This window comes from Rhinatrema bivittatum, chromosome 6 (assembly GCF_901001135.1).
Source record: "Rhinatrema bivittatum chromosome 6, aRhiBiv1.1, whole genome shotgun sequence".
Taxonomy (NCBI): Eukaryota; Metazoa; Chordata; class Amphibia; order Gymnophiona; family Rhinatrematidae; genus Rhinatrema; species Rhinatrema bivittatum.
In genome coordinates this window covers 654119-666134 of record NC_042620.1, presented here as the reverse complement: position 1 = coordinate 666134, position 12016 = coordinate 654119, and the positions used below count along the sequence as shown (strand labels likewise).

General features: G+C 50.8%; 1 protein-coding gene across 1 annotated transcript in view; it reads left to right on the top strand.

Moving 5' to 3' along the window:
• The window catches only part of LOC115093339 (unconventional myosin-X-like), a 556890-nt gene that overhangs the window by 538706 nt on the left and 6168 nt on the right, over nucleotides 1–12016 (top strand). Inside the window, exon 41 of the mRNA XM_029604967.1 lies at nucleotides 23–214. Within this exon, the coding sequence (XP_029460827.1) occupies nucleotides 23–214 (192 nt within the window). The remainder of the gene's footprint in view (nucleotides 1–22; nucleotides 215–12016) is intronic.

Sequence of the window (12016 nt, the reverse complement as noted above, 5' to 3'; positions counted from 1 at the left end):
TCTAACTTCTTCTTCCTCACAGTGTAAAGAAGGTGGATTCCCCAATGACCTTTGGCTTGTGGTCAGTGCAGAAAATGTTTCTGTCTACAAACGAAGTGATCCAAAGGCCCTGGAGACCTTTCAGTATGAGCACATTGTCTTCTTTGGAGCTCCTCAGTCCAGCATCTTCAAGCTCACAGTGCAGGAGAGGGAGATGTTCTTCGAGACACCCCAGGTATGCATGCATTTTATTGTTATTGCAATGCCTTAAATCCAGGGAAGCCGATATTAAAAAAAATGTAGAACTGATAACACATCTGACTAAATTTAGCTAGATAAGTTATCCTGGATATTCAGTGGCATAAACATATTCCCAATTAAAATTATCCAGCTATCTTTAACCAGATAACTTTAAGCTTAATTGGCTATATTTAAAACAACATAGCCAGATAAGTGGCCTTATTGTTCAACCAGAAGAATGGCCTGAATAACAGAACGCCACACTTATTTATTTATTTATTTAGAATTTTTCTATACCGACATTCTCGATACAAAATATCAAATCAAATCGGTTTCCATAATAACAAAACAGTCGCGGTTGAGGCGTTACATAGAACAAGAGTATTGCATAGAAATAAAACAAGTGTCTGAACATTAGAACAAAAGTAATGCATAGAAGTAAATGAATCCTGAACAATGTAAAAAGAACAAAATGAGTAGGATAGGTCCAAAGGAGAGGAAACGGATAGTTGTACAGGCACTTGATGTAAAACCACTCCGTCAAAATAACAGTGGTTGAACTCCAGGCCTCTCACCTTCCCTTCCTGCCTTCTGCTCTCCGGTCTGGCATAATTTTAATACATTATTAGTTCTTCTACCTCCCTCCCTCTCCACCATCCCAAACCTAACATTCTCACCCTCCCAGTACCTTTTCAAATCTCTTTCTTCAGCTGGAATCCTGATATGCTACTCCTGCAATTCCAGCCAGCACTTTCTGCATTGCTATGCAGGCAATACTGGAAGCATAGCTACTGACAGCAATGCTGGTAGCTTACGTGTGAAGTCCACCACCTTTGTAGCAGGCAGGCAAGCAAGCTACCAAATTACCATCACACCCACCAGACACCCAGCTATCTATGTTCCTAATGATTGAATTGTCAACTACAATGGCCATCCTATCCCTTCCAGTGGAGGAGGTTCGGGAGGCTTGCGAGATGGCCATGAAAGGATCAGCGGCTTGATTAAGGAAACATGGGATGTGTTGTGGATACATAAGGAGTGCGGGAGAAGGAGCTGGTAGGTGGCTGGTCCCACATGTCTGGCAACGGAGAACGGGCCAATGTACATTGGTGCCAAGCATTGCAAAGGCAATTTCAGGTGTATGTGGCGAGTACTCAGCCACACTTTATCTCCCGGGTGGAAGACGGGCGCTGGTCTGAGGTGAGCGTCCGTAGTTCTTTTGGCATGGTTGGTGGCTTCCTGGAGCATCTTGGTCATATGAACCCACATTGCATGTAAGGCTTGGGCGGTGGCTTGGTCCACAGGAGAGGAGACGGATAGTTGTACAGGCAGCGGAGGTTGTACCTCTCGGCCGTAGACAATAGAGAACGGAGAGGCTCTGGTGGATTCACAGATGTGGGAATTATGTGAAAATTCCACCCAGAGTAGAAGTTGTTCCCAGTTGTCCTGTCACTCCTTGGAGTAGGCCTTCAGGAAGGTTTTCAGGGAGCGATTGGAGCACTCTCCCTGCCCATTTGCTTGAGGATGGTATGCAATGGTCAGACATAACTTTACCCCGAACTTTTGGCAGAAGGCTCGCCAGTACCAGGCTACAAACTGGAGCCCATTGTCAGAGGTGATATACTTGGGCAGACCTTGTAGCCGGAAGACATGGACGAAGAAGAGGTGGACCAGTTCGGGAGCAGATGGCAGAGTAGGAAGAGGGACAAAATGGGCCAATTTAGAGAAGCGATCCATGATTACCCAGATCGTGGTATGGCTGTCGGACTTAGGGAGATCTACCACAAAGTCCATGGATACATGAACCCATAGAGCTTTTGGAAAGGGTAAGGGTTGGAGGAGTCCCAATGGCCGGCCCACAGGCACCTTTTGTTGGGTGCATGTAGCGCAGGAGTCCACGTAAGCACGGGCGTCCTGGATCATGCTGGGCCACCAGTAATATCACTGAAGTAGACTTAAGGGTGCCCAGCGAGCTGCCCATTGCAGGACCTTTTAGCGGAGTCTGCGGGGGACTACTACCTTCCCTATGGGAAGGGAATCGGAGTGGAGGTGAGCAGGTGGATGTGAGCAAGATCGATGATGTGTTGAGGAGCATCGGGTGCGTCTTCTGGTGGAGGAGCAGAGGAGCAGAGGAGATATGATACAGACTTTCAGATACTTGAAAGGTTTTAATGATCCAAAGGCAACGACAAACCTTTACCATAAGAAAAAAATCAGCAGAACCAGGGGTCACGATTTGAAGCTCCAGGGAGGAAGATTCAGAACCAATGTCAGGAAGTATTTCTTCACGGAGAGGGTGGTGGATGCCTGGAATGCCCTTCCGGAGGAAGTGGTGAAGACCAGAACTGTGAAGGACTTCAAAGGTGCGTGGGATAAACACTGTGGATCCATAAAGTCAAGAGGCCGCCAATGAAGAGTGGGTGACTCGCCAGAATGATGGCTACTGCCTGGACACAATACCCTTATTCAATAAACATACACATGGTTACTGTGACTCCAACATCACTCTAAGCTTCAACAGCAAGAGGAAATGTGGAAAAAAGGATTTGCACTCACAAAGCTGGGAGTAACTGGCTTGTTACGGCGGTTACTACCCCAAACCAAATGTGCCTGATACTTCACTTTCGATGCACATCCAGCATAGCTCTCTGCTCCAACGGCAGGGGAAAAGAAAAACTGATACTTCACGCATACCCAGCATAGCTTCAACGGCAGGGGAGAAGAAAAAAGGATTCACACTCACAAAGCGGGGAGTAGCTGGCTTGTTACGGCGGTTACTACCCCAAACCAAATGTGCCTGATACTTCACTTTAGATGCATATCCAGCATAGCTCTCTGCTTCAACGGCAGGGGAGAAGAAAAACAACCAATAAGGGCTGTATAACATAGTCTGGGTTAAAACAAATAAGCATGGGTGTAGCTTGCTTATTGCGGCGGTTACTACCCCTACTACCCCCTAACTAATCAAGCTTGATATTTCACTTGGATGCAGCTCCATCACTGCTCTCTATATTAATGGTGGGGGAGGAAGGGAAATAGAACCAAGAGCTAAAAGAAACAGATAAGTATGAGAGAAAAAATGTGTGAAGCTTGCTGGGCAGACTGGATGGGCCGTTTGGTCTTCTTCTGCCGTCATTTCTATGTTTCTATGTTTCTATGAATGAGCACAACAGCGTGTCCGCTTGTAGGTTTTTCTCTCCTGGGCGGTATCTGAGGTCAAAATCAAAGCGAGAAAAGAAGAGCGACCAATGAGCTTGCCTGGCATTGAGATGCTGGGCCTGCTTCAAGTGCTCGAAATTCTTGTGGTGGGTGTAGATGACAAACCGATGTTGCACTCCCTTGAGCCAGGGATGCCATTCTTCCAGGGCCAGCTTGATGGCAAGCAACTCGCAATCGCCGACTCCGTAGTTGCTTTCAGTGGGAGAGAACTTGTGGGAATAAAACAAACACATATGGAGCTTGCCCTTAGGAGAGCACTGGCTGAGGACAGCTCCAACTCCCACAGAGGAGGCATCTACCTCGACGAAGAACTTCCGGCTGCAGTCCAGGTATTGCAGGCATTGTCTTTTAAGAAAAGCTTCCTTGAGAGTCTGAAAAGCTGAGATGGCTTCTGGAGTCCAATTCTTTCTGTTCACACCCTTCTTGGTGAGGGCTGTGAGGGGCGCTGCGATGAATTGGCAGTAGTAGTTAGCGAATCCCAGAAAACGTTGGAGCGTACACAAGCTGGAAGGCTGGGACCAATTTTGGATTGACTGAAGCTTGTCAGGGTCCATCGCAAAGCCATTCCTGGACACAATGTAGCCGAGGAAAGGTAGGTTCAGCTTTTCAAATACACACTTGTCCAGTTTAGCATACAGGTGATGATCCCGGAGGTGCTGAAGGACTTGGCGTACAACCTGGTGGTGTGTCTGCATGTCCCAGTAGTAAATCAGGATGTCATCCAGATAGACAAGTACTTTGGAGTAGAGTAGGACCCGGAATATTTCATTCATCATTCGTTGTTAGACTGCCGGGGCTTTGCAAAGGCCGAAGGGCATTACGAGGTACTCTTCTAGATAACCATGGGCCGAATCCAGACCACCTTGTAGGCGCCCTGTAAGTCGAGTTTGGAAAAGATGATGTCCCCCTTGCAGATGGCCGAAGAGCTTGTTGATTAGGGGTAGCGAATAATTATCTTTGCGGGTGATGGCGTTGATTAGGGGTAGCAGATACTTATCTTTGCGGGTGATGGGTCTCTGCGCCCCTGTAATCAATACAGGGAAGCAGGGACCCATCCTTCTTAGTTATGAAGAAGCCCACCCCTGTGGGTGATGAGAGGGTCTGATAAAGCCTTTTGCCATGTTTTCCTTGATGTAATCAGCCATCGCCTGAGTCTCGGGAATGGAAAGTGAATGGACCTGACCCAGAGGGGGAGAGGTCCCAGGCAAGAGTTTGATAGCACAGTTACATTTCCTGGCGTGTAGCCAGATGGACTCAGAACGAATGGGATAGTATCCGCGTGCTAGCAGTTGGAGACGTATCTGACGTCAGCACGGGGTATATATATCCCCACAGGAAGCGTAGCAACTTAGTAATTTCCGTCTCCAAAGCAGTTTGGAGAGCCTGCACGCTAGCTGAGCGTGTTTTCCAAATCTACTTTTCTTTTCTTTTTCTATTTGCTAAAACTTCTATAGCATCGAGCCCCGCACTCCTGCGGTGATACCCTAAGGTCCCTCCCCCAGTAGAGTTTCCCGGGGTGATTTCCGTGATCACCCCAGAGGTGTAAGTCCTCGGTCCGGTGGCCGAATCGCGGCAGGGACACAGCCCCCGGGCGAGGTTCAGGTGAGGCTTTCGAGGCGCCTTGGTCCCGGCGTGGACGAGGCAGCGGGTGCATATCCTCAAACGTGGCGGTGAAGGTACTTGCCCTCTCCCCCCGCAGCCGGAGACTGCCCGGGTTCCAGCCGGGAAGCGCCGAGGATCAGATAAGGCGTACATTTCTTATTTCTGGTCTCCGAGAAGCAGAGGATCGGCGGCGTGGCACGCCGTGGAGGACGCCATTTTGGGGCCTTGTTCAGGTATTGAGCGCCCGTAATAGGCGCGGCTCTATTCCTCCTTGTGGCTATATTGACTTATTGCTGTGAGCATATGCCACTGAGCGTGTATTACTAACCGCCTGTTATTGAAAGCATATTGAATGCCACTGAGCGTGTATTGCTAACCGCCTGTTATTGAAAGCATATTGAATGCCATTGAGCGTGTATTGTTAACCGCTTACTGTTGTGAGCCTATTGAATGGCACTGAGCGGGTATTGCTAACAGCTTCTTGTTGAGAGCCTATTGAATGCCATTAAGCGTGTATTGCTAACCGCATATTGCTGAGAGCCTATTGAATGCCATTAAGCGTGTATTACTGACCGCTTATTGCTGAGAGCCTATTGAATGCCATTGAGCGTGTATTACTGACCGCTTATTGCTGAGAGCGTATTGAAAGCCATAGAGCGTGTATTGCTAACTGCATATTGCTGAGTGCATATTGCATACAATTGAGCTGTTTTCTTGGCCGCCTATTGCTGAGAACATATTGCGCATATTGCTGCCGCATATTATTATTATTGTGCGCCTATTGTATTATGCGCATATTGCAGCCGCATATTATTCTTATTGTGCGCCTGTTGTATTAAGCACATATTGTTGCCGCATATCGTTCTTATTGGGCGCCTATTGTATTAAGCGCATATTGCTGCCGCATATTGTTATTATTGTGCGCCTGTTCTTTTAAGCATTCAGCGCATACTTTTCCATGGATCAGAACGCAGCAGCGTCTTCAGCGGCGGCATCGCCTGCCTCAGGCATTAAAGCCCTTGGCCTCTGCTCTGCATGCCAGCTTAGAGCCACGCACAGTGAAGAGCCAGACTCCCTATGTGCCCAATGTGAGGAGGCCGTGGGACCCTCGGGCCAGGACCGGTCTCAGCCACGATTTGTTGACAGTTCCCCAGGGCCTACCCCGGATTTAGCGGGCAGTCTCGACCAATCGGGAATCCCGGGGGATCTTGTACCCCGGCGATTAGAAGCTGCTTCAATTTCCTGGGTGGATCTTGTAGAATAGTGCACTGCATATATCCTGCACATATGTAGTTATAGCACTATGAAGCACTGATTACTGAACTTGCCAGAGAATTATCCAGCACAGATGACATCATTCCTGGAAGGATGGAACTAAGTTTGTTATTCTAACTGATAAGAAGAGGCCTGTGGCCTATAGTGAGAGCAAGCTAAAGTACACATGTTAAAATATATATCGATTGGCTATTAAAGGTAAAGGGTGTGGATTATGCAGATGACTGATAATAGCAGACCCCAGACCCTTTATAAGCTGATGCACACGTTAAGAACACTGAGCAGATTTTAAACAGACCTTGTACACCTTTGCTTGTACTAAATTCTTTCTGTATTTTTCTGCTCCTAGAGGAATTATCCGCCTTCCTCTATATAATTACTTGTATTAATAAACCCCTTTCTTTATTACCGTCTGAAGCTGGTATTTATTCTGTAATTAGACACAGGGGACGCTCTTCTTTTAACAATCTCTTTAAAGGGGATTCATGCCTTTGTACAGATGCAAACGGCTTCCCATCCAGGCCCTGCGGCTCCTGCTGTTCTGGTTGTTCCTGCGGCGGCTGCTGCGGATCCTGTTCCTGGACCCTCACGCCCTTATCGTGAGTGGGACCTCCCGCCGCTGGACAGTCCGGATCAATCAGACCAGGAGGTTTCACCGGACGAGTCCGAACTCCCGGACGAGGGGGAACTTCTATGGATTGAGCCATATAGAACCATGAGGCGGTTCTTCCCTAAGGAGGATCTCTCCGACCTGGTATCTCAGTGTCTGGCGGAGTTGGATATTACAGGTCCCAGCGCTTCGGTAACCTCGGCGCAGAACCCCCTGTTGGAAGGTCTTCGTCCTACAGCCCGCCATTTTCCATTCTTGCAAGTGGCACAACAACTGATAGATTTAGAATGGGCGGCACCAGCGGCTTCATTCAAAGGGGGCCGGGCCCTGACAGGCATGTACCCATTGGCACCGGCTATCCAGGACCTGCTGGCGTGCCCTCAGGTGGACGCCTTGATTAGTGCTGTGGTCAAGCGCACTACCATTCCAGTTGAAGGGGGGACGGCCCTCAAGGAGCCTCATGACCGGCGACTGGACGCCATTCTGAAACAGACCTTTGAGGTGGCAGCTCTATCTTTGCGGATCGCGACCTGCTGCACAGTGGTGACGCGTGCCTGTTTGTCACAGGTTAGGAACAACGCTCCAGCAGCAGACATGGAGTCAGCTCTTTCGTTCCTCACGGATGCTGCATCTGACCTGGTCTGGACAACAGCTAAGGGGATTTCATCCTCCGTAGCTGCTAGGAGGCAGCTCTGGATCCGGAGATGGTCAGCTGATGCGCCTTCAAAGACACGCCTCACCAGATTGCCCTTTAAGGGCTCTTTCCTATTTGGCAGCGACCTTGATAAACTGGCCAGTACATGGGGTGCCTCTCCAGTGCCTAGACTGCCGGAAGATCGGTTCAGAAGGGGCCAGCGTGCCTTTCCAAGGCCCTCCAGGGGCAGGAGTTCACAGCGCTTTGTTCCTTACAGGGGTCACTACCAGGCACCACGTCCTCAGGCCAGGAATCAGTCCTTTCGGACCAAGCAGCGCAAGAGGGGAGCATGCCTGGGCTCGGGTCCCGGCCGCGCCTCACAATAAGAATCCGCCAATTCATCTGGGGGACGGAGCCATAGGGGGCAGGTTAACCCTCTTCTACCACAGATGGGTCGAGATCACGTCGGACCAGTGGGTCCTCGCCATTATCAGGGAGGGATATTATCTGGACTTTCATCATCTCCCTCCGGGCAAGTTTGTGGAATCTTCATGTCCCAGACACAAGAAGGCAGCATTGGAAGCGAGGCTCCTGTCCTTGAAAGCCATCATCCCAGTTCCTGCCTGGGAAGTGAATTCTGGACACTATTCCATTTATTTCATGGTACCCAAGAAAAGGGGGCACCTTTCGGCCTGTGCTCGACCTCAAGTCTGTCAATCGATTCTTACGGGTACCGAGGTTTCGCATGGAGACTCTGCGCTCCGTCAAGGCTGCAGTACAGCCAGGAGAATTCCTCACGGCATTAGACCTGTCAGAGGCATACCTGCATATCCCGATCCATCTGGATCATCAGCGCTACCTACGCTTCAAGGTTCTAGGACGCCACTTCCAGTTTCGGGCTCTGACCTTCGGGTTGGCCACGTCACCACAGACATTGACCAAGGTGGTCGTAGTGGTAGCAGCGGCACTCAGGCGGGAAGGAATTTTGGTCCATCCCTATCTAGACGACTGGCTGATCAGGGCAAAATCTCGAGAGGAGAGCCTTCGGACAACTGACAGAGTAATCGCCCTTCTGGAAAGCTTGGGCTGGGTAATCAACCTCAGCAAGAGCTGCCTACAGCCTTCCCAGTCTCTGGAATACCTGGGAGTACAGTTCGACACCCGGGCAGACACAGTCAGTCTCACTACCAAGAGAAAGTTGAAACTTCAGCAGCGTATCCAGTATTTGATGGGAGCCAGTCTGCCCATAGCCTGGGATTATCTGCAGGTTCTTGGTCTCATGGCATCCACCCTGGAAGTGGTGCCTTGGGTGAGGGCCCATATGAGACCTCTACAACACTCCCTGCTCTCTCGCTGGAGCCCCCGTCTACAGAACTATTCCACGCGCCTTCATCTGCCAGCCAGAGTGCGGACCCAGTTGCGGTGGTGGTTGCAGTCCAACCACATGGGCAGGGGGTCGAAGATGTCATCACCCACGTGGACCTTGCTCACCACAGATGCCAGCGTGAGCGGCTGGGGAGCACACTGCGAAGAACTCACCGCACAAGGGCGGTGGAACAGAGAAGAGACAGCGTGGAACATCAATCGTCTAGAGGCCCGGGCAGTCCGATTGGCATGCCTTCGGTTTGCTCACAGACTGAAGAACAGAGCAGTCAGAGTGATGTCCGACAACGCCACCACGGTGGCATACATCAACCGTCAGGGCGGAACCAGAAGCCGACAGGTATCTCTGGAGATCGCCCCACTGATGGCTTGGGCAGAGGCGAATCTGCAGGACATCTCCGCCGTCCACATTGCCGGGAAGGACAATACCACAGCAGACTTCCTCAGCAGAGAAAGCCTAAATCCGGGAGAGTGGCAGCTGTCACCCACAGCCTTCCAGATGATTGTGGATCACTGGGGGATTCCGGACATGGATTTACTGGTGGACAAATCCAATGCTCAAGTACCCAGATACTTCAGCCGCAAGCGCGACCCGTTCTCACACGGAATCGATGCCCTGGTCCAGCCGTGGCCTCCAGGGACTCTGCTATACGCCTTTCCTCCGTGGCCTCTGCTGGGCGTCATCATCCACAAGATTCAGAAACACCGGGGCCTAGTTCTTCTAGTGGCACCAGACTGGCCAAGAAGACCCTGGTACGCAGACATGAGAAGACTACTGGCAGGGGAGCCTCTTCCCCTGCCTCCTCTCCAGGACCTTCTACGTCAAGGTCCCATCCTCCACGAGGATCCAGCTCAATTCTCTCTTACGGTCTGGCCATTGAAAGGGCTAGACTGAAGAAAAGAGGTTACTCGGAGCCCGTGATAGATACACTCCTCCGAGCTCGTAAGTTTTCCACGTCCCTTACCTACGTAAGGATCTGGAGAGTATTTGAAGCGTGGTGCGACACTCACGGCACCAATCCACATGCGACCACAATCCCTATTGTGTTGGATTTCCTGCAGGATGGACTTCAGAAGGGTCTCTCCCTCAGCTCCATCAAAGTTCAGGTGGCTGCGCTGTCTTGCTATGGTCCCAGAAGGGATGGCAAGACCATCGCCAAGCACCCAGATGTTTCTCGCTTCCTGCAAGGAGTCAAGCATATTCGTCCGCCACTAAAGTGGCCTGTGCCCTTATGGAACCTCAATCTTGTTTTGGATTTCCTCGCGGGATCCACCTTCCGACCCCTTCGGGTACTGTCTCTCCGTTCTCTAACCTTGAAGATGGTGTTCCTATTGGCGGTATGTTCGGCACGCCGCATCTCAGAGCTACAAGCACTGTCCTGCCGTGATCCCTTTCTCAGAATCACTCCTGAGGCTATCCACCTTCTTACGGTTCCCTCCTTTCTACCTAAAGTGGTTTCACAGTTTCATCTTAACCAAACCATATCCTTGCCTACCACGGCGGGTTTGAAGAAATCTGAAGAAGGGCGTTTATTACGCCATCTCGACATTGGCAGATTGCTGCCCAGATATCTGGAAGTGACACAAGAACTGCGAAAGACGGACCATTTGTTCGTCCTGCACAGCGGGAGGAAGCAAGGTGAAGCGGCCTCGCGGCCCACCATCGCCCGCTGGATTAAAGAAGTTATCAGAGCAGCTTACGTGGAGGCCGGGAAGTCTCCGCCTCTACAAGTCAAGGCTCATTCTATCAGAGCACAAGCGGCATCTTGGGCAGAATCCAGGATGCTGTCGCCTGCAGAAATCTATAAAGCGGCAACGTGGTCCTCCCTCCATACCTTCTCCAGGTTCTACCGTCTGGATGTCCAGGCCAGGGAGGACTCAGCATTTGCGAGGGCGGTCCTACATGGTCCTCAGGCAGCCTCCCGCCCAGGCTGGGAGTAAAGCTTTTGTACATCCCATTCGTTCTGAGTCCATCTGGCTACATGCCAGGAAATGTTGAGATTACTTACCTGATAATCTCCTTTTCCTTAGTGTAGACAGATGGACTCAGCATCCCGCCCAGCTGCCTGTGTACATGGGTTTCACCGATTCAAGGTAAGCCATGTCATTTATTTCTATAAGAGCGTACACTCTACCAGGTGTTAACGCCTTCCGGTTGTGAATGCTGGCGGTCTCCAGCTACTGTCAATCGGTCAGGGGAATCCTGTTTCACTTTTCACTGAGCGTCAGTACACACATCCATAACAGCTTTTGCAAGGAAGATTACTAAGTTGCTACGCTTCCTGTGGGGATATATATACCCCGTGCTGACGTCAGATCCGTCTCCAACTGCTAGCACGCGGATACTATCCCATTCGTTCTGAGTCCATCTGTCACTCTACACTAAGGAAAAGGAGATTATCAGGTAAGTAATCTCAACATTTTCATAGAGGTGGTAGGATGTTGGCCTTCTGCTTGGAGAAGACATTGGCGTAGTCGGAGTAAGGTGCTGCTATCCCAGGGGTTGCAGTGGCAAGTGAGAGAGGCTGGGAGCCTTCCACCAGTGCAACAGGCTGTAGACAGAATTCCCAACAGCGAGGACCCCACTCTGAAAGCTGCAGGGTGGCCCAGTCGAACTGGGGGAAGTGGCGTTGGAGCCACCGCAGGCCTAGGACCACCGGATGGATGGACTTTTCCAGAATGAATAACTCAATCTCCTCATGGTGGAGGCTGCCGACCTGCAGTTGGACGGATACAGTGACCCGGGATATCCTCCCTGGCAGAGGATCCCTGAGTATGGAGGCAATGGACAGGGGTACCTCGAGCATCTTGATGGGGATTTGCAGGTGATGTGCCAGGTCCTCCCACACGAAGTTCCTGCCAGCTCTAGAGTCGACCAGGGCTAGCGTGGGAGAGGAGCGGGTACCACCAGAGAGTTTGGCCAGGAGTGACAGCTGAAGGGCCGGATTAGCCATGCCTAGGGTCAGGGCCCCTGCTGGCCCTAGACTGGGGAGTTTCCCGGACGGAGTGGGCATTTGGCAAGACGATGCCCCTCGGCTCTGCAATATAGATAGAACACAGACTGTCTCCTGCGA